The 22198-nt window shown below is 41.4% G+C and overlaps 1 protein-coding gene across 1 annotated transcript in view; it reads left to right on the top strand.

Annotated features, from left to right (window-relative positions):
* The window catches only part of LOC133126296 (E3 ubiquitin-protein ligase HECW1-like), a 64219-nt gene extending 42124 nt beyond the window's left edge, over window positions 1-22095 (top strand). Inside the window, exons 12-28 of the mRNA XM_061238354.1 lie at window positions 1378-1484; window positions 1742-1863; window positions 2618-2803; window positions 3122-3256; window positions 3803-3908; window positions 5263-5359; window positions 5847-5930; window positions 7341-7447; window positions 8837-8951; window positions 9405-9518; window positions 9777-9929; window positions 11808-11906; window positions 12280-12409; window positions 12709-12855; window positions 13258-13372; window positions 14759-14957; window positions 18869-22095. Coding sequence (XP_061094338.1) covers window positions 1378-1484; window positions 1742-1863; window positions 2618-2803; window positions 3122-3256; window positions 3803-3908; window positions 5263-5359; window positions 5847-5930; window positions 7341-7447; window positions 8837-8951; window positions 9405-9518; window positions 9777-9929; window positions 11808-11906; window positions 12280-12409; window positions 12709-12855; window positions 13258-13372; window positions 14759-14957; window positions 18869-18980 — 2128 coding nt within the window. The 3' untranslated portion in view covers window positions 18981-22095. The remainder of the gene's footprint in view (window positions 1-1377; window positions 1485-1741; window positions 1864-2617; window positions 2804-3121; window positions 3257-3802; window positions 3909-5262; window positions 5360-5846; window positions 5931-7340; window positions 7448-8836; window positions 8952-9404; window positions 9519-9776; window positions 9930-11807; window positions 11907-12279; window positions 12410-12708; window positions 12856-13257; window positions 13373-14758; window positions 14958-18868) is intronic.
* Window positions 22096-22198: the final 103 nt, after the last annotated feature.

Genomic DNA, 22198 nt, shown 5'->3' with positions numbered 1-22198 from the left:
GGATGTTCTGTTCTGGACTTCTTTAAGAGCAATATGACTTATCGAAATGTGATTTGTGATATACTGCCATCTAGAGGGTACACTTGCGAAATGCAGTAGAATGCCTTTCTTATCTCTGATGGTGAAGGTTTGCCTGAGGTTTATTTCCCTGATGGTACAACTGTTGCTTTGCTCGTTGGCCCTATCTTGACCCTCCCCAAGCAACAAGCCAGCTGAGTCTTTGTTGGATTTTGTTCATTTCAGGAAATCATAGAAATCTGTCCTTGCCTTTATCATTTGCCAGGAGCTTTGATGTTGGATAGAGATAAAATCCTCACAATATCAGTACTCTGCTTTCCATACAATACTTTCCATACAACACTCTCTTTTAGTTTCATATGTCTAGCAGCTGCAGTCCTGAGCAACTCAACACACTTGACTGCTCTTCCATTCGGTTAGCTCTCAGTTCGCAAAATTTCTATGCACCTACATTCTTGGCATTAGCTTATTTTTTCAGCCAAGACCTAATTGTGCAACACTGGGGACTCATTTTGCAACAAAAAAGAAAAGAAAAATTTAGATTGGGAGCTCAGAGGGCATTAAATGGACTTCCTGTTAAGCTGCACTGTTTACCTTAGTATGTTAAGCAGGGGAATCACATTATCTTGTATTACTGCTGATGTATAATTCTTTCTTGTCTTTTTTATTTAAATGTATTCATCCTTACTTTTACAGTTAGTCTAATACAAATAAAATACATATAAAAACGTCCCATTCAATCACATGTTAACATTCAACATTCAAACATACAAAGATATAGCCTGTACAATGATTAAATGAAGCAAGTGCATGCAACATTAAGAAAATCCACATATAATACTTATTTCTAAGGAGTTATTCCATTTTGCCCAGCTCAGTGTTTATATGTGGTGTTTCTAAAGTTTAAAAGTTCTGAGTTCTCAATTTTTTCTTTATAATCTTTTTTTTACATTTTTGTAATATTTGTGTGAAACAGTAGCTTGTCATAAGTGAGGATTCTATACTCTGATTGTTGATCCATTCACACACTAACGCAACTCATTTTCAACAGTCTGTACAGAAATCCCCATCATCCTGATGAAGGAACGATTGTGGCATTCCACATTTAGAATCTTATAAATGGAAATGTGAATGGATTGCAGGCATAATGGGGACTGCCAGCTCCCAATGTCAGTACTGTGCTGAAATTACATCTGACTGGAAAATCTAATTTGACATTAAATAACTGTCCAGCCACTCAATGGAATCGAATCAAAATAACCGTCTTTTATCATTGTGCAGTGGCAGAAGCATGCAATAAAAAATGTTCTGGAAGTATTGTAATGAAAGAGGAACCGGGGTTCTGAACATCCTCTCCAGGTACCAGAACATCCAGAGAACGATGGCCACAGAGGACGAGAGCGTACGCAGGAACGAACGGGCGGGAAGCACGGACTCAGACCTGGACTCGCCACCGCAGGCCAACGGTAGGAGACCCACCGCACCACGGCCGTGTGCGCTCCACAGAGCATCTCCAGGAACAAGACATGATCTGTCACTGGGCTGCTCAATGTTTGGGATGAATATTCTGTCTCTAGCTTTTGAGAGGGAAAAAAAAGAAATTCCTGAAAGGAAGTAAGGCAGCCATTTTGATTTTGCTGTCCTTAGATGAGGCGGTAATGTGCTCATTAGGTAATGGTGACCCTTCGTGTCTTTTGGTTACCTCTGTCCCGATGGAGTGTAGAGTTGAGAAGAGAGGCTCCCTCATCCCCAGTCAACAGTCAGAAGATCACCTTGCTGCTTCAGTGCCCTGCAGTCAAGTTCATCACGCACCCAGAGTTCTTCACCGTGCTCCATGCTAACTACGTGAGTAACCTGCACACCGCAGCAGCATTCCCTGTGTGCTTGGTACTGGCAGTGTCTGCTCAGCCCCAGGGCAGATGGTGAAACACAGGGCAGGGGAAACTTCCACTTCTTTCCACTCTTTCTTTCCACTCCCCAGTCCCCTGCCCCAGTCACATTTTCTCATTTTCTGAAAGGGGCTAAAGTGTCTCACCGTTCCCTCTTTCTAATTGCCCTCAGCAGCTCAAAGCTCGCAGATGGTCAGCCTCAGGAGGTGCTTTGAGGAATGACTTTGCTGCAGTCACACCTGTCTGCCCATTCACACCCCATGCCTCTCTGCTTCATGAGTCAGGCTCCCTCTGGTGACATCATAAAGCTGACCATGCCAATCTGTGGGCTGTGGTGCAGCGATTCATGCTGATAGATTTGTTTTTAGATCCTTATTTCATGCCGTGTTATAGTCCAGGCTTACTGTATGAGTTCACTATCTATTCCTCTTTGGACAGGGCGAAAAGCCATTACTTAACTCTGCCTTGCAGGTTGTGGTCATGCATATCTAAATTTGAGTTGTCTAACAGAACTGCCTGGCCTCTTCTGGATTGTGTATTTATAGAAACCTTTTTCATCCCACCGAGTATTAGAATCCTCAAGGGGAAGTGTAGCAAATTATTTTCAGTCTTTGAAATTCAGCTTTTCGTTGGGTGCTAAGTGGTGGGGTTGTCTAATATGGGACATTATCTTTAATGGGCTCCTTCTTACACATTTGTCTCTGCTCCAGGGCGCATACCGGATGTTCACCAACAGTACCTGTCTAAAGCACATGATCCTGAAAATACGCAGGGACGCACGCAACTTTGAGCGCTACCAACACAACAGGGATCTGGTCACATTCCTCAACAAGTTCGCCGATACTCAGCTGGAGCTTCCCAGAGGTTGGGAGATCAAAACGGACCAACAGGGGAAGGTAGAGAACCATATTACTGTACTCTACAGTCTAAAAAGGAAAGGTAAAAAAAGAGCCCTATACACTCAGTTAGCACTTCATTAGGTAGACCTGTACACCAGCTTGTTAATGCAAATATTTAATCAGCCAATAATATGGCAGCAGCTAAATGCATAAAAGCATGTGATTCAGCTGTTTTTCAGACCAAATGTAAGAGTCAGTGAGAAAGCTAAAGAATTTGTCTGTAAAAAAAGAAAGAGTCAAGAAAATGTAACCAAACACTAATTTTTTGTGCTTTCTGGGTTATAAATAACATTCTGTTTCTCATGTTTCTGGCAGTCGTTTTTCGTGGATCACAACAGCCGGGCGACAACCTTCATCGACCCCAGGATCCCGCTGCAGAATGGCCGCTTGCCCAACCACCTGACCCACCGGCAGCACCTGCAGAGACTGCGCAGCTACAGTGCTGGAGAGGTAAGAGCAGTGTGCCCCTCTGTGCTGCAGGTGGCGCTGTGCTATCTGTAGTCGCTTACAGCACAGCCTTTGTTTAGTCAGTCTTGGCCAGGCAGTCATTTCGATGCTCTCACGCCTTGCAGTCGTTTGATCTTGTTGTGTGGGTGCATGTCCTCGTGAATGTTCCTCATTATTCTCAGTACTGTACGATCGGGCCTTTAATCAGGCTGTCAGGGTGTACAGAGGAAAGGAAGAGGACAGTGACTGAGGAGACTGAGGGCTCAATGGAAGCATTATAATGGTCACTCTTATCCAAGCTGTTATCAAGTCTGTTTCACCAATCATAGCCCTTGAAACCTGGATAAAATATAAATGTTGTGTTTGTCTGGGTTTGTTACTCTACCGTACATTTTTAAATGAGAACACAATGCGTGTATTTAAGTCTGTGCTTTACAGTGTCAGGGTGAGATTGCTTATTTACTGTAGCCCTGGAATGTAACAGAACACAAATGAAGTGCTCAGGCTGACAGCTCTGTTTCTGAGCGGCTTGGTTTCTGTGATTGGCAGGCATCGGAGGTGTCCCGGAGTCGAGGAGCGTCCTTACTGGCAAGGCCTGGAAACAGTTTGGTGGCAGCCATACGGAGCCAGTATCACCCAGACTCAGTGCCTCTAGGTTTGTGAAGGAGTTTTTTGGGGGGCTTTTTGTACCATTCTCTGCAAACTCTAGAGACTGTGTGTGAAAATCACAGGAGATCAGCAGTTTCTGAGATACTCAAACCACTCTGTCTTGAACCAACAATCATTCCACGGTCAAAATTCAATTTCTTCCCCATTCTGACATTTGGTCTGAACAACAGCTGAACCTTTGCATGCTTCTATGCATTTAGTTGCTGCCACATGATTGACTGATTAAATATTTGCATTAACAAGCTGGTGTACAGGTCTACCTAATAAATTGCTCTCTGAGTGTATATTTGTAGTTACTTGTGATAAAGAAGATATATCTGTTTACATGAAAACTACGTGAGAGATGTACATCTGTCTATGTGGGCAAGTTTAGGAGCCCCCCTCTCCCTGTCCCTGTCCCACTGGTGTTCTCAGTGCTCAGGTATTTTAGCAATGTTCTGCCAGCATTCTGTAAGCTCACCATCCCTCTGTGGAATCCTTCTCCGGGACCGAAGGCATGCACAAGTCTGCCTCTCTGCTGAAGTCAAACCCAGGAGATCAGCTCTTAAGGAGATGTTGTAATTACACTGGCAGCAGAGCTTGAAATCAGCGACCCACAGACCAGGCTTAGCCAGTCAGTCGGCATTGTGTTCAAAAGCACCACTTTCCCCTCAGGAATTCTGCCGGCTCGGAAAACCATGTCCACCGGACCGGGCCAGGCCTCGGGATGTAATTAGAGAACTCGGATCGTACGGGTTACCGCCCACCACTTCTCCCATACTGCAGCTGATGGGCTGACTCAAGCATTTTAATATTTGTGTATCTATGGAAGCTATGTGCAAAACCATATGCTTTAGTGTACGTGCAGATGTTTGCAATCTATAAATATAATTTTGGCTTGGGACTAGGCTACAGCCGGGAGTGTTTTAACTGTTTGAGTGTAAAAATTTGAGTGGGAATTGACACCAAAGGAATGGACAGTTAATCATGCAGCAGCAAAAACAATGCTTAGAATTCAGGTCAGGTCCCTCATTTCCCCCAAAAAATATTTTTTCTCTGTCTGCTTATGCAAATATATTTTACCTCTGAGATGACTACTGCTTCAGACAGTGATCCTGACTCATTTCATCTCTAATTCCATGAGTTCTGCTGACCCCAGAGAGGTCAGAAATTAGGTCATACCAAGACTATAGTCTTTGTATTCTCACTCTAGTAGTTTCATTATGATGGGAAATTATCATTTCTCATCAACAGCCATATTGTATATTATTATATTATTAAGGAGAAGCAAACTGTAAGTGTCAGTCTCATGAATTCAGAAGTGGAATCATTCATTGCCTTTTTTGCTTGTCTTTTTGTAGCTTATAACGATAAGATCGTGGCATTCCTTCGGCAGCCAAATATCTTCGATATGCTTCAAGAACGGCAACCGAGCCTCGCAAGGAATCACGCGCTGAGGTGAGGATGACACCAAGCCCAAGAGTCTTTAAAGGTCAACATGAATGAAGTACTGTTCCACAGTGCTTTATGATGCTATTCCTGAGGATGACATAGTCATGTATTACTCATTGCAGTTAGTGGGTTTGGAATGCATTTGATGGTTGTCACAGTATGCAATATGAGGAATATAAAGTAAGGAATATGATGAATCATTGGGTAAAACAAAATATCAAGTGTATCAGTATTTCATACCAGTTCAACATTTGCCATTCGTACTAAAGGTATATGTGAGACTTGTTTATTACCCTAAAAGCATCCCATAGTAGGGCTGTCGCTGTCAGCTCTTGTGCTTGTAGCAGTGGGAGCTGAATCCAATCAGGTGAAGTGCACTGCAGTTGAAATTGTATGACACATCTAATGAACAGTACAGAAGATAAGGATTTTAGAAGATGGAATTATGTGAGGGTTTGCTTGTGGAGTGATGTGGTTCCTTTGGTTCCCTCAGGGAGAAGATCCACTACATTAGAACAGAAGGCACACACGGTGTGGAGAAGCTGTCGTGTGATGCTGACCTGGTCATATTGTTAAGGTAGGGTCTTCAGGTTCCACCACATCTCTGTCACCAGCCATCATGTGCTTCCTGTTGGCTTTCTCTAAACACTCCAGCTCGATCCCTTACAGGAATACAGCATGCTGCAATATATTATGCACATGTGGAACTTTTTGAAAATATAATGATAATTGATAATTGAGCTGGCAATAATATGTATATTTGCAAAATGATTGTGAAGTCTTGCAATGTATTGATCATTTATTTATTCCAATATTATTTTCCAATATGTTCAACATTTAAGGGTTACAGAACTGGAGACTCCTTTAATGCTTTCACGTTGTGAGATGAATGTAGGAAAATGTGAATTCCAGGCTAGTTCTAACTGCTCAGCGAAGATGTGCAGACATCAGATTCAGTGAGGATTCACTGCAGTTTAATGGGCCTGCTCATTTTGCGGTGTAGAGAACCAGCAGGCATCGGGTAAAAGGCAGTGAGACAGACAGTGTTTACATTGGCCCACTTAGTCTCTGTGTGGATTACTGTAAGCAGGAGGAGGATGAGTACAGAGCTCCTGTGAGGTCTCAGGTCCTCTGAATTCAGTCATTCTCCAGGTGCCAACTGCCTTACTCCATCTGCAAGGGCACTCTGTCTTAACCCTGCATCTATACAAGCTGCCACAGCCTTCAGTCTGACTCAATGACAAGTCCAGTGTCCAGACCAGAGATTTTGATTCAGCGTGTTTCTGCCATGTTGGTGTCATAAAGGCAAAAATAAATATTTAATGTGATTTGAAGGTGTATCTAGAAGCTTGAAAAAATGCAAAACCTTTTTTAGCTCTTCTGTCTTCTGACCCTCTTTATTTGTTGGTGAGAGGATCATGTGCTTTTTGGTTATAGTAGTCTAAGCTCCACTTTCTTTGATTAGGGATTTAAAACAAACATCTTTGTCCCTCTTAGCCATGTCTTTGGCATATGCATTTAGAGAATGCACTTACATGATGAATATTACCCATGTAGTGGTCTTAAGTTGTGCCTTCCAACCTTTTTCAACAATCTCTAAGTGCTTTACTCTGAGGAGATGGGGAGGAGTGGGCAATTAGCTCCTATCTTCATTCACTTAAGAGAATAACGCATTGCTCTGATTACATGATTGCAAGCTACTCCTGTTTTGGTCACGCTATTTGCCTGTTGCCATTGGATCAGTGCATGTTTGTTTGGAGTTGCCTGCTTTTACCTGTGAACCACCTTAAATTCATGCATTTGTGTAAAATCCCGGTGGTTATTTATTTCAGTCTCTTGCTTGTCCTCAGTTTATCATTCTCCCACACTGTGCGTGCTGTTCTCATTCATGTCATCAGGGACAGAAGTGTTATATTATCTGTGGTTTGAGCGTCCCTGTTTACCATCGCCATATAACCAGACTCTGATTTCCACGTGTTGCCTCCAGCCTGTTTGAAGAGGAGATAATGTCATACGTGCCGCCCCATCCCTTCCACCCCGGGTACAACTTCTCACCGCGCTGCTCCCCAGGGTCCTCGCCCCAGAATTCCCCAGGTCAGTGCGTTTCAGGGGGTCAAGCTTGCAGTGCATGAATAACGCTATAGGAATCACTACACAATCTTTGTGGTAAGGAGGGGTCACTTTGCATCATATTTAATTAAAGTTGGCTATATGGACTTCATAGAGAAATCATAGAGCAATATTTCAAGACTATAACTCAAGAATTATTGGCACCCCTCACCAGCAATGCACAAACAAGGCTTAAAAAAAAGAATAATATAATTATAGAGAAAGGTAATACACCAACATGTGCCAAATACTGTACTTTATTAATGTTTCAATGGAAACCAAAATCATAACACTCATTTAATAAAAAATAAATTTCAACAAAATCAAGGTTTCAGAATTATTGGCACCCTTCACCTAGTACTTAGTGCAACCACCTCTGGCAAGGATAACAGCATGGAGTCTCTTCCTGTAATTTTTGACAAGATTAAGGAACACATTTGGAGGGATTTTGGACCATTCCTCTTTGCATATCCTTTCAAGATCCTTCACGTTCTTGGGTTTGTGCTTATCAATTGACCTCTTCAACTCAGCCCACAGGCCTGGTGACTGAGATGGCCATTGCAGAACGTTGATTTTGTTGTCACGGAACCATTTCTGTGTGGATCTTGAGGTGTGTTTTGGGTCATTGTCTTGTTGGAAAGTCTACCTACGACCAAGTCCCAGACTTCTGGCAGAGGGAACCAGATTTTCAGCCAAAATTGCCTGATACTTGCTGGAATTCATTATGCCATCAATCCTAACCAGTGCCCCTGGACCTCTGGAATTAAAACAGCCCCAAAACATGACTGACCCACCACCATATTTCACTGTGGGTATGAGGTGCTTCTCCTTGTATGCATCTCTGTTCCTACGCCAAACATACCGATGCTGTATCTGACCGAAACGTTTAATTTTGGTCTCTTCTGACCAGAGAACCTTGTTCCAGCCATAATGTAAATGACGTTTGGCAAACTCCAAGCGCTTTCTTCTGTGTCTTTTTTTTCTCTTTTTTTTCTTCTTTTTTTTGTTTTTTTAAGTAGATAGAGGTAGAATAGAGGGCCAGCAGCAGGAGAACAATATTTGTTATTTCTATTTCTCTCCTTTCTATGGCTGCAACCTAAAAAAGAGGAGACAGTTTATGGGAGGGAACTGACCTCTAATATAATGGCCATCTTAGACCCCTGTGAATTGATATTTCCCATGGTGCCACATTTATCAGTGGCTGCGGGCCTATTCCAACATGCCTCTGAATGTGTATGTTATGGTATATGCCACAGCATGTTATTTCACACATTACTCTCTCCCCTGTGTGGGAAATGTGAGTTTGCCCTCAGTAAGTGCTGACAGTCTCTGGGTCTCTGAAGTGGTGTGGGGTGCGTGTGCTTGTCTTGGCAGGCTTGCAGAGGGCCAGAGCCCCTGCCCCCTACCGCAGAGACTTCGAGGCCAAGCTCCGCAACTTTTACAGGAAGCTGGAGGCCAAGGGCTACGGTCAGGGGCCAGGCAAAATCAAGTAAGTGTGTATGTGTGTGTGCCTTATACACAAATTTAAGCCTTAGCAATGCTATTAACCCAACTCTGACAGAGTCCTCTCCAGCATGACAGAACTGGTCCCACCAGTGGTCAGCTGGCCAGGGGTTCATTCATTCATGGCATTTGGCAGACGCTCTTATCCAGAGCGACGTACAGTTGATTTAGACTAAGCAGGAGACAATCCTCCCCTGGAGCAATGCAGGGTTAAGGGCCTTGCTCAAGGGCCCAACGGCTGTGCGGATCTTATTGTGGCTACACCGGGATTAGAACCACTGACCTGTCCCAGTCATGTACCTTAACCACTACGCTACAGGCCGCCCTACAGGCCGGGTTCCTTGTGTTAGCCCTTGGGTATCATGATGGTTTTCCACTCCTGCGTGTTACTGGCCAGGGTAGCACACCCACGTCCTGTTCTCATTGTTTCAATGCTCAGGCTCATCATAAGAAGAGACCATCTATTGGAAGGTACCTTCAACCAGGTGATGGCCTACTCCCGCAAAGAACTCCAGAGGAACAAGCTCTACGTGACCTTCGTGGGAGAGGAAGGGTAGTTCTGCTTTTAAGGCTCTGTAGACTGTACTGTGCTGAAGTCTTTTATTATTATATACTTTATTCAAAACCCGATGACATCATAGGTCAAGATATTCAAATGAAAAGAAAACATGACAGACCTCTTTTCATGATGGTCGAGTGCTGATGGTTTTGTTTCGTAAAATGGTACGCAGAGTGACATGTTTTGATGTGTGTGATGCTTTGTGTGCAATGGCAATCACGGCATATCTGATCTCTGTGTCTATCTCCCCAGTCTGGACTACAGTGGGCCGTCACGCGAGTTCTTCTTCCTGCTCTCCCAAGAGCTCTTCAACCCGTACTACGGCCTGTTTGAGTACTCCGCTAACGACACGTACACAGTGCAGATCAGCCCCATGTCGGCCTTTGTGGAGAACCATTTGGAATGGTACGTCTCCTGCTCAGCCCTTTCCCTTTCATTCATTCATGAATCAGTGAGCGTATGTTCAGGAGGCAGTCTGCAGGACTGGTTCTGACTAGTGCTCTTTTATCTGCGCTAAGATCTGGCTTAGGACCATCAGGCTCAGAGAAGTTCAAGGTTACCCAAATATGCTTGGTAGTGGATCGTGCTGTACGTATGTGGTAGAATCACAAAAATAACTGCATGCAGTGTAACAATACACTGAAAAAATGCCTCATTGGATAAACCAAAAAATTTTACTTCAGCATGTTTCTTAGGTTTTCTCAATTGCTGTTTTTAGGTTAAGAATAGAGCTTACTTTGACAAAATAAAATGCCTAAAAAAGGTACCCCAGGCATATGTTTGTAATGGAGGTGTTTATTAAGGCAAAATCTCCCCCAGATTGGTCCATGGGATAGGGGAGCAGATCTGGGTATCCTTTCGTTGTTCTTGCACACAGTAAAATTAAGCTCTAATACACATCAGTACATATCAGTCCAAAGGGCACTGGACATTTTACTGTGCAGTCTACTTTATCTAAAAACAGAATCAGATCTTCACGGCCTTGAAATAGGTCTTGAAATACTCTTAGTCACACGCACCCCAATTCTGTCTTTCAGCTATATATCATAAATGAACTGTTTTACTGAGGCACGTCATCTCATTCTGACAAAACATCACCTCATTCTAACAAAAAATATATGTGGATTCCTTTTGTGTAGGTCTCAGTCAATCATCTGCACACTTTATGGACTGAGGAAATTACAAACAAGGGACTGGTACAGACTGCAGTATAACTCTTTGCTTACTAGTGTTAGTCTAAAGTAATAGTAATCTGATAATGGACATAATTTAACCAGACAATTCATTCTGAAAGAATAACACGCTTTTCTCAAAAAAGATCTCAGTCTCTTTTAGTAGCCAGGCAAATATTGAGACTGGTGGTCCATCGTTCATCACGCAAAGAAAGGCTTAAAGCAATACAAGATTCTTTTCTCACACGAAACGGCAACCATAGCACCACAATTAGCTTGACTCTGGCGGCTAGACTGGGAACAATGAGGTTAGGACCTGAGGGCAAGGCAACTCTGTCAAGTCATTAATTAGCAGGCCCCCGCAATGAAAGCCAATGAGAGCAATGTCAATCCTACCCGCTGTTTTTACAACCCCAGAAATTGATGTCTGCTGTCACGACCGGTATTTTTCCTCAGTTAGTCATCTCCCTCTGTGAGAAAGCCTTTTTTCATTTGCGTATTTCTTATATGGGAGCTTTCAGAACTCGAGTCATTTAACAGATGTCTCAAAATATAAGAACCGATAACAGCTTGGAATTCCTTCTGAAAGCTCACAAACAAACTTAATTTAAAACGTCAGAAGAACATATAAAAGTTTCAGACTTTGGTGTTGCGTTTTGCATTTTAAAACTGAAACACTGTTATGAAGGATATTCAAACCCGTTTGGGCAAGTGAAAACCATCTCCACCTTGTATGAAGCTGTACTGTATGTTTTATAAAGGTGAAGCTGTAGTATTTTAAAAGTACTGTAGCTTCTGTCCATGTACAAGCATATGAGAACACAATTGGGAATTCCAAATTTGGAGACAAAAATGATCAGAGATAATAATTAGTTTTTATCTCCAGTTGGTGGGGTCATCATCTGAATCAATGTGTGGTTCTTCAAAAACATATTATTGGTGATATCGAATTTTAAAGGAATATAAAGCATGTCAGGGCTTACATTTTCAGTTTGGGAATGACCCGAGTACAGGACTAACATAGCACTCCTCTCAGCCATGACTGCAGGTAGACCTGGAGAGGAGACGGGGGGCAGTGATGTGAGCAGTGTGCTCTGACTCTGTTCTGCAGGTTCCGCTTCAGCGGCCGTATTCTGGGCCTGGCGCTGATCCACCAGTACCTGCTGGATGCTTTCTTCACCCGGCCGTTCTACAAGGCCCTGCTCAGGCTGTGAGTGAGCTGTCCCCCACCGCCCTCTCCATTACAATATAGAGCCCTTACGCATCCTTTCTGCTCCTGCCAGAGAATGCAACAGCTTAATGAATTAAGAAATACTGCTGCAGATTAGTGCACAGTCAGGTATGTCTGCCACTGTTATTAAATCGTCCTAATAGAAAGCTGAACCTGAACTGGCTGAACCTGAACGGAAAACGAAAAAATGTGATTTCCTGTGGTGTGGGTCTTGCGAATTATTATTTGCTAGACGTATATAAAAAATAACAATTGTGTTTCTCTGATCCAGCAGCTTCTTGGGACAGTGGAATGTTCCACAGACTGGTGTACTCAGCAGGTGTTAAAGGAAGCCATATGCTTTACCTTTCAGACCAACTGACCTGAGTGACCTGGAGTATCTGGATGAGGAGTTCCACCAGAGTCTACAGTGGATGAAGGACAATGACATCACTGACATACTGGACCTGACCTTCACTGTGAATGAAGAGGTCTTTGGTCAGGTACGGGCTTTTTGTGCAAAGCATGAAGCACTTAGTCAAAATACCCAAAGAACAAACCAAAAACTGGTGTTTTAGTATTGTGCTGGCTCTCCGTTCAGAACCCCAGTAATCCAGGGTATCTAATGTGACTTGGGTACTGTGCCACAGTACATTATTCAATAAACAAATATCAGTTGTTAACCAAAATCTTAGGTGCCCAAATAATTGGAGAGATTATATCTTGTTTTCTGAACAGGGCTGGATAGTGAGCTCCTTCAGAAAAATATTGCTCAATGCCCTGATGTCATTTCCTGTGGCAGGTTACAGAGAGGGAGCTCAGGTCGGGTGGGGCTAACATCCAGGTGACGGAGAAGAACAAGAAGGAGTACATCGAGCGGATGGTGAAATGGCGGGTAGAGCGCGGTGTAGTGCAGCAGACAGAGGCGCTGGTCCGGGGGTTCTATGAGGTACCCCAATCCCTATCTAATCACGCACCATTGATATATCACATCATTACACACTTTCGCATTGTTCGTTTTTGGCTTTTATCCTATTCAGTTGCACCTTATATCAAGAGTCCTACTTAATAGCAGCATGCTTTCGTAAGCATTGCATAAGCATTCATGAACTCTTAGACCTAACAACATGGTCTGTAATATGGTGCTTTATTTCACTTCCATGTTCCTAGTGCCATTGGTATACTATTCTAATTTGGTATGTCTTAGTAGTTGTAGTTTTAACACTGACGAATACCTGCCACATCACACCAGAGTATGCACTGGTCGTAATACGTATTCACAAATGTTCATATAGTCTGTGTCATACTCGGATACTTACATACTTGGATCTGTCCCTCCATCTCGCCCCAGGTGGTGGACTCTCGCCTGGTGTCCGTGTTTGATGCCCGAGAGCTGGAGCTGGTCATCGCTGGAACCGCAGAGATTGACCTGAACGACTGGAGGACCAACACTGAGTACAGAGGTGGTAGGTTCTCAGCAGCACTACTGGCTGTAAAACATGCACGCATGCACTTTCCATTTCTCCTGTTTTATTTCATGTTATTTTATTTAACTTTTATGCCTGGCCAAGATGGCACACCATTACAAATATTAAAATATTGCAGTGAATCAGAGGTTGAATGTCCAGGGGTCTGAAATATCAGAAAGTTAAATCCTTGTGTTTCTTCCACCCATTAGCCCATTTCAATGATTAGTTCTACCTCCTGGCTGAAGAATTGTGCTAATTTGCAAATCCTGGAGTTTGAAACAAAACACTTGTAAAAGTTTTACAAGTATTTAAAAACAGTTTTACTTTCTGAACCTGGATTTTCAACCTCTGCACTGAATGCATTTTACACAGTGGACAGGGATGCTCTGTCACACACGGATAGTGAATGCTTTTCCATTTTCCATACAACTTAAAAATGTGTACCATACCATCATTCCAATATTGCACCATTTTTCAGCCTTTTTCCAGTGATGTTTCAGTAATCGCTGTGGTTGGAGTGTACTCCTGAAAGATATTCCTGAGTGAGGCTGGGTGACATACTTGTGTAAAACAAGTTCACTGTACTGCTGTAGCTTACCTGGAGGATGTAATGAACTGGATAATAAAATGCTATGATCTCTCCAGTCAAAATCCACCTTTTACAGTACCAATGCCATTGCATTGCTGCAGTCATTGAAGGTTTTGTACTGAATTTGATCTTGACAGTTGTTTAACAGGGCTTCATATGTGTATCTCAAACATTAACAGTCCTAAAGAGGTGCACTTGAGGTGCCATATGCCTCATCTGGTTTCTGTCTTAATTGCAGGCATGTAATTGAGCTAATTATATACTCAATATGGACAGTTTAACTAATTTTTCAAGACATCGCTCAGCTGTGGATCATTTAGAAAGGAGGAAAATCTGCTGAATTTCACCACAGACTGTAAAGCAAACAGCAATTTGTAAGTCTCTAGCTCTCAATTACTGGGCCTTGTGTGGACATTATGTAGAGTGAAAATTCTGACCTACAGATCCTAATCGCTGCTGTCTGGTGGGAGTTTAGTTTTCTCAAATACCCCGACTGTTCGATGGCTATTTTTCACACATGAACAATATTAACCTGGGAAGTCTCCCCTTTACAACTCTTGTTAAACACGTGTAACTCTTGGAGTGCTGCAACTAAGCAATTTGAAGACCAGTCTTACGAGTGTACCCTATTATTTGAGCTCACTGAAAAATGGCTTTGTGGATCCTCAAGCGCTATTGCCTTTACATATTTAAAGAGATTAAATAAAGAATGAGCCAGAAAGGTCTGAGAATAGACCTCTGTCCGCACTCCCTGGCTGACGACCGTGCTCCTGTGTCCTCTGCCTGCGTTTCAGGATACCACGACGGGCACATCGTGATCCGGTGGTTCTGGGGGGCGGTGGAGCGCTTCAACAACGAGCAGAGGCTGCGGCTGCTGCAGTTTGTGACGGGCACGTCCAGCGTACCGTACGAGGGCTTCGCCGCCCTGCGCGGGAGCAACGGCCTGCGCCGGTTCTGCATCGAGAAGTGGGGCAAGATCACCGCGTTACCCAGGTAACGCCAGGCCAGCCGTGCGTCGAGGAGCCGTCTGCTCTCCACATACACACAGCAACATGTTCAGTGTTAATGCAGCTCTGACGGGTTCTACACAGCAACATGTTCAGTGTTAATGCAGCTCTGACGGGTTCTACACAGCAACATGTTCAGTGTTAATGCAGCCCTGACGGGTTCTACACAGCAACATGTTCAGTGTTAATGCAGCCCTGACAGGTTCTACACAGCAACATGTTCAGTGTTAATGCAGCCCTGACAGGTTCTACACAGCAACATGTTCAGTGTTAATGCAGCCCTGACAGGTTCTACACAGCAACATGTTCAGTGTTAATGAGCTCTGACAGGTTCTACACAGTAAAGTATCCACACGAACAGAGTACATATGAGTCCAGTAGGGACCAAATTAGGATGTAGGTACTTTAAGTTGATTTTTCATTGAACAGTTCACTGGTTCAGATCCACTCTATCAGAGTTACTTATATATGAGGTATAGGGTATGAATCTCCAAAAGCTAATCAGAGCTTTTTAGACAATGCTCCTCCTCCTATTTTTTTTTAAACCATACTAGTTTTAATATGCATTAAATGCATTTAATGTGCTTGTCAATCTGAGCATAATGCATGATCAGAATTCCAGAATTATTTCCAAGATTTTCCAAATATTAGGGTACTATCCAACTGAACCACTATCCAACTGAACAATCCAATCTAGTGTGAAGAAATGAGTGATATAACTGTAAAATGTGCCACTGCCCTTCTATATATTGTACAGGGGATGTGTTGTGACAATCTCATTCAAGGAGGAGAAATGGATTTCTGCTAGCCATACAATCTTCAGCGTAGTTTCACTCAGAGATACAATCCTAGCGTGACTCCTTGTGTGCTTGTGCTCTTCTGCGGTTTTCAAAAATGCTGTGATCCAGATTTTATGTGTGCAAAATGTTTACCATTTCTCTGCCCTGTCTCTCTTCAGCCAGGAGAATGGTTCTTTTTGTTCACTACTGTAAGTCACTAAGTTCAAGTGGAGCCGTTCTCATGCCTTTACTTATACTGAATTCCTCCATTTCAAATTGTATTCAAGAGGTATTCAAGGACAGCTAGCCATTACATTCCATTGCACAATGTTTAGCATCACATTTTCTAGTGTTTTGGAAAATACATGTTACGGTACAAGAACATTAAAGAAGGCTTACATTGTCAGCCACCACACAGAATAAAGGAACCAACAATGACTTTAAATTTCAAGTAGGGGAAGTAAGTACAAACCACCAAGGCTTCAATGTTTTACAAATTCCTTGCATGGGGAATACATGAGTCTGGTATGCAATTGAGAATAAAATTGCTACAAGATGCTGTCCAAATTGCAAACAATTCAAATATATAAATAAATCATCAGCCTGAACAAAGCGCTTTTCTAGAATGACATCAGTGAATCCCTAAATACCTCAGACTGAGACCTTGCCCTGGGCCATTCTGTCTGACTCTGGCTCTTCTCTCTGTGGCTCAGTTGCACAGGCTCATCTGGGTGGAGGGGAGCTTCAGCACCACAGCATGGTGTGTCATAGGGTCAGGAGGTAACCGTTTCTGGAAACTGGGGAGAATGAGCAAATAAATTACTTCATATAAAGTCATTACTTAATATAAATATGTGCACCAGCTCTAATATCAAGGATGGTATACGGGAAATGTAATTCAATTTTGAAGTCTTGCTGTTTAAATTCTGTAAACTGGAGTGGTGTTTTCTTTTCTATAAATGATATGTGTGGTGTGGTGGTGTACTGTAGGCCAGTACTTGAGTCCCGTCTAGAAGTGATCACTGCAGGTGAAATTGTGTTTACAGTTCTGTTCATTTCAACGAATGTTTTCAGTTACTGTGTTATTATTCTTATAATAACATCTTATAATCTTATATCTTATATCTTATAACATCTTATAATAACAACATTGTGTGTTTGTACCTTGGTTTTCATTATAAATGTGATGGGACTTGGGACAGTGGATTATAGTAATATAATGTCATTTGCACAGCAAATCAAGGAACTTAAAAGGGCAAAATATTTTGAAGATAAGCAAATGTAAAAAATTTGAGTAACAGTAGGTCCCTGTGCATTATTTATTCTGCATTGTGTTATTTACACATATGGAGGTGTCACCCAGATCTTGCTGAATGTAAAACACTGACATAGCAGAGGGTTGACTTTTCTGTTAAAGAGTTCTGGGCATTCTTCAGCTCAAGAGGTTAGCATTTTTATGAAGTTAGCATCCATTAATCTGCCATAGGCTGTAAAAGTGACGGATGCCAAATTCTCAGTGGACATATCTCTTAGCCTTCAGATGTCAAGCATGCAGTAGCTCATTTGCACACCCGTGATAGGTGAAGCGTGATGTTTTTGGGGCCTCTGGGATCACAGTCATCATAACTATAGGACAGTACTTCCACGTGCTGTTTGCTTCTGTCTGGCAAATGGAAGCGCTGGAAATTCAAAGCTACCGTTAAGTTCATATTAATCCTGGGGTCTGCCATGTGGCAGATTTAGGCCACGAGGATTTTTCTGCAGTTAAAGTAAAGTAGTCCAGGTGATCAGCTGAACATTGGGTTTTTTTTAATATATTCTTACAAAAGTGTGTGTTCCCTGATGTTTTCAGTTTAACAAATAAATGAAAAGTATTTTGTCAGTTCTACTTCCGTAAATGAGATTGAGATAAAACAACCGATCACAACATATGTAGAATTATTAGTAGTCCATTTAATTTTACATTTGTTCAGCTTCTCTGACATGAAATGTGCATTTCCCATTGGGAACTGGCTTTTGAGCTATGCTGTCTCATTACTGCTGTGCCACCCACATCTGCAATAGGAGCACTATACCTGAAGCTTATTCTCTCCTCCAACTAAACACTGAGCATGTGAATAATATCTTCACTACAAGTCATCGAGGGTACTAGAGAGGAAGTAGTGTCATTCACATGAGTGAATAGCTGATGAACTGTCATTATCTTGAGAGTAGCTGAGGGTTTACCTACCTGAGGAATAGCATCAGACAGTGATAGCTGGCTGACGACATTGCCCAGACTGAACTAGTGATGTCTATGTTATAGGGCAAGGCTTTACAAGCATTTTAAACAATAAATACTTGACTTAAACAATAAAAGTATTTTTTGTTTAAGTCGTTCATATATTTATTCTTCATACCTTTAAGATTTATGTTTTATAGCCATTGATTTTCTTTTTAAATGCACTTTAATTAGGGTACTGAATGGGCAGATTAGTGTTAGTTACATTATCTTAGGGTGCGGTACACTGTTTTTCACCTTAAGATTAAGGTTCCAGGACTTTTGCTTAGCAAACAAGAGAATACCTTGTCCAGAGTGGGTCATGTCAGGAAAAATAGCCTGCTAAATTTTGAACTGCACTGTGTGAAAGTAAAATAATGTGATGCTTATCATTGTGTAGCATTGTGTCGGCAAAGTGGGGGTAAATAGCAGTAAGGCTAGAGCAGGGCAGGACACTAGTATCGACTGGGACTGTCACATGACCTGAACCAGAGATAAATGTGTTTACCCATCAAATAAACTCATAAGAGAGCAGGAAACAGCTCTTTGCACTTTCAGTCAAAATACCTTTTCTCCCTGCTTGTCTGTCTGTGTGAACATTTCTTTCATAGCACAATGCTTGATATATTATTGCTTTACTGCTCACAGTTGTTTTTTTACCCCAAATACCTTTTACAGTTTAACTGAGGTAGAATTCTCTTGTCAGCTTCCAAAAGAATGTCATATGGCAGCAATTAACAGATTGCTGATCTCTACATTCTGAGCGCTCCAGATCCGCTCCTCTTCGTCTCAGTTGTTTGTGAAATCGTGGCTCCACACATCAGACACCATTTCTGATGTGTGTTCATTTTATTTCAGAGCCCACACGTGCTTCAACAGGCTGGATCTACCCCCATACCCCTCCTACACAATGCTGTATGAGAAGCTGTTGATAGCCGTGGAGGAGACCAGCACCTTTGGCCTGGAGTGAAGGCTACGGCTGAGGCTACTTCTTCTGTCCGGTTTGGTGACTCAAAACGAATTCCCTTTTTTTCATACAACTATGATTTTTTTCAAAAAAAGATGATTATTTGTTTTTTTACAGTATGTATATGAGTGATTTAAAAAGAAAATGTATGCATGTCTAACTCACCTGATGTATTGTACATTCTGAGGGGGCTTGCACAAACAAGATGTATGCAATAGGAAATACCTGGCTCCAGCCTATTCTGCGCTTTGACGCGACCACCCCCCCTCCTGCGCACTTCATTGCCATCCACAGTCTGAAAGTCCATCTTCTCAAAGTATAGATGCCACCCACACAACCCAACACTACAGCCAGCATCTTCTAAAGAAGGGACGTTTTTGGATGATCCCTTCTCGGAAGCCATTTTATAACATCACACAATCCACAGTGGCTGCCGAAGGATGTTCAGTGACTACAAACCAAACAAACTTTTTTCAATTTCTGTACGTTAATTTTTCTGTGCAAAAATATGATTTGCGAAGTAAATATGTGTTACCTGTACACTATGTTTTGACGATGGCTTTGAATTGTTCGGAAATGACTATTTATTGGAGCATGCATACAGTATGCGGTCCTGCGGCAGTGTCATGATTGACAGTGATACAGATATTCTGTTATTGGTTGTCAACCCCTCGGGCCTCCTGGGAGCAACCAGTAGGGCTGTGAGCTTTTCTTTCATTCATAATTGCCTCAAATGTCAAATGTAGAATGAAGGGGGGAATTCAGTAAGATTATTCTATCCTATGACCAATCCTGTGCTGGCTTTGTTTAATGAATTGATTATCTGCATTCAATCAGAACTAGTCAGAGGGGTAGCTACTAGAAGGACTCTGCAGGATGTAATTGAACAGTTCTGACATTAGAAACTTAAACAAAAAAACCCACACAAATAAAAAAAATTAAATGATCACCTCCACACAGATAATAACTATGATATTTGTCCTTCTTAAAATACATGTTTCCCAGAAAACTGCTTTCAGTCAAGCGGTGTCACAACATAACGTTGATCATCATTAAGTAAGTCATGACTACAAAGATAAATGAATACTAACTGAACTTAAATTCTCCACGTTGATGATATCATTGCGAGGTTCAATAACTCTGTCCTTGAACTATTATGAACAGAAACAGATGTGTTGTGTCTTATCTTATTTTCTTTAAATATGTGGTGTGATACCACAGGTTTAAATATTTTAGCTGGCCACAGAAAAAGCACTCCATTCCTGTCTTGCCTGCTCTGGCTCCTTCAGTGATATGTTTACAGTTGTTAAATGAATTGTAAATAAACCAAACAATAAACTATTTTAAATATTTAAGCGTTTAATGGACATCTGTAAATTAGGCTTGTGAAGGGTGTGGGGTGTATAGTGAATGTTGAGGTACAATGAAATGGACTAAAATAATGGTTCAAATGTTTTTCTGGGAGGATTCCAGAAGATACAGCAGGTGCTTTAAATATTTTTCCTTCTCTGATAAACAATCAGAAAGGCCTTACGCACTGTTGCTTTTTAGAAGAAAAAGAATGATTAATGTAATAAATTAATATTTACATTTTTCTTTATTTTTTGATAATCTTTTTTTTTATTTTAAAGGCAATGTAAAAAGGTCTCTTATTTTTAGAAACACATTTAAGGTGGGAATAATTTGAATGTTTAATTTTGTAAAGACTGTCATGTTTTTATATGATTGTGTATTAAGCGAAATGCTTAGAAAGAGAATACTTGTTGTTTTTTCTTTGCAGTGTTTCTCCCATCATTTAAGATCCCTGTAGTACTCACCTAAACTCAGACGAAGGGAAAATCACTGAAGATAAATAAGAATAATGAATCAGATTCTATTCTCAATATAATGGCATTGTACTTTTCAAATATTTTAAAAACTATTATGAAAAGATGACACTTTTTCAGTTCCATCTTTATTAAGGATAAGGTACATTGTGGACAGATTAATAGAGACCATGGACAAGTACATTGGAGACTGCTAATTGTTAAGAAAGAGTAAAAACATATTGTGGAAAATGCCAGCAGCAGACTGTATCCGTTGGAGTGTTCCTCGGTGAATTGACATCTGGCCTTGGATGAATAGTCTGTTAAAACCTTAGATGCTCCATAAGATGACAGAGCCTGCTTAGGCACATCCATTTTTCTAATGCTTTTATAAATCTCTACCCTTGATCCCTGGTTAACTTATTCCCATAAATATTAGCCAGTTTTTTTCCCCAATAGCAACTGTTTTATACCCATGCTATGTGTTAGAGTAGGAAGGAAATGACTACGGTCCCCCATGTTTTAACGTCCTGATCTTGGAATTACATTTGCCACTGGGAGATAGACTGTGTGTATTGAAGAAAAACATATGGCAAAAATGTGTTAACAGAAGACCATAAAAATTACTCTGCGATATTAATGCTAATATTTTGTTCAATGTCCAGCCACTTTTAAAAGTAAGGGAAGTGCATTTATAAAGATTATTTCAGACTCAGAGCTTTCACAAAGTGTAAAATGTCAATATGTGAAAGTAAGATATGCAGTAACTGAGTAACTATCTTCAGTGATAGTGCATCTTGATATTTAACTTTGATTAATTTATTAATATATTTTTTATTCTGTTTAATCCTACAGTTTTTATGTCTGCTTAAATTATTTATATTGTTCTTGCTGTGTGTGCTCTGCATAAATAATGTCAGTACTAATAAATAATATTTTGAATCAAGGTCAGAAAAAAAGTTGTGGAATGATTGTTGAAGTGCTGAAAACATGCTCATGAGACCCTGTTTAAAATGGAGACCCTTCTTCAAACAATGTATTGCACCCCTTTGAAATGAATGTGTGTGTGTGTGGGAGGGGGGAAGCCGTGGATCATTTGTTCAGTTCTCTTCTCTCTCGCAGGTCTCTGCTTTTCTCTTACCTTTCTTTGTTACACTTGTTTTTCATCAAGGCAGCCCCTTGTTGAGGATTTTATTTTGTTAAAAAAAGCTGCTTGAGGTTAATAACAATTCACTTAATTCTCAGGCTGTGCTTTCTATTTATGTATCATATCACTGTAGATGAATGTCAATAAACAATCACTTTGTAATGCACTCCTTGGACTTCATTGATATTAATTTCTGGGATGGCATGCACTTGATCAATTAAAGGGCTGTTTGTGTTTAAATTCCATGAAAATAACAAGCAAGCTTAAAG

The sequence above is a fragment of the Conger conger genome, chromosome 4, assembly GCF_963514075.1.
Source record: "Conger conger chromosome 4, fConCon1.1, whole genome shotgun sequence".
NCBI classification, from domain to species: domain Eukaryota; kingdom Metazoa; phylum Chordata; class Actinopteri; order Anguilliformes; family Congridae; genus Conger; species Conger conger.
This window is presented reverse-complemented; position numbering and strand designations above follow the sequence as displayed.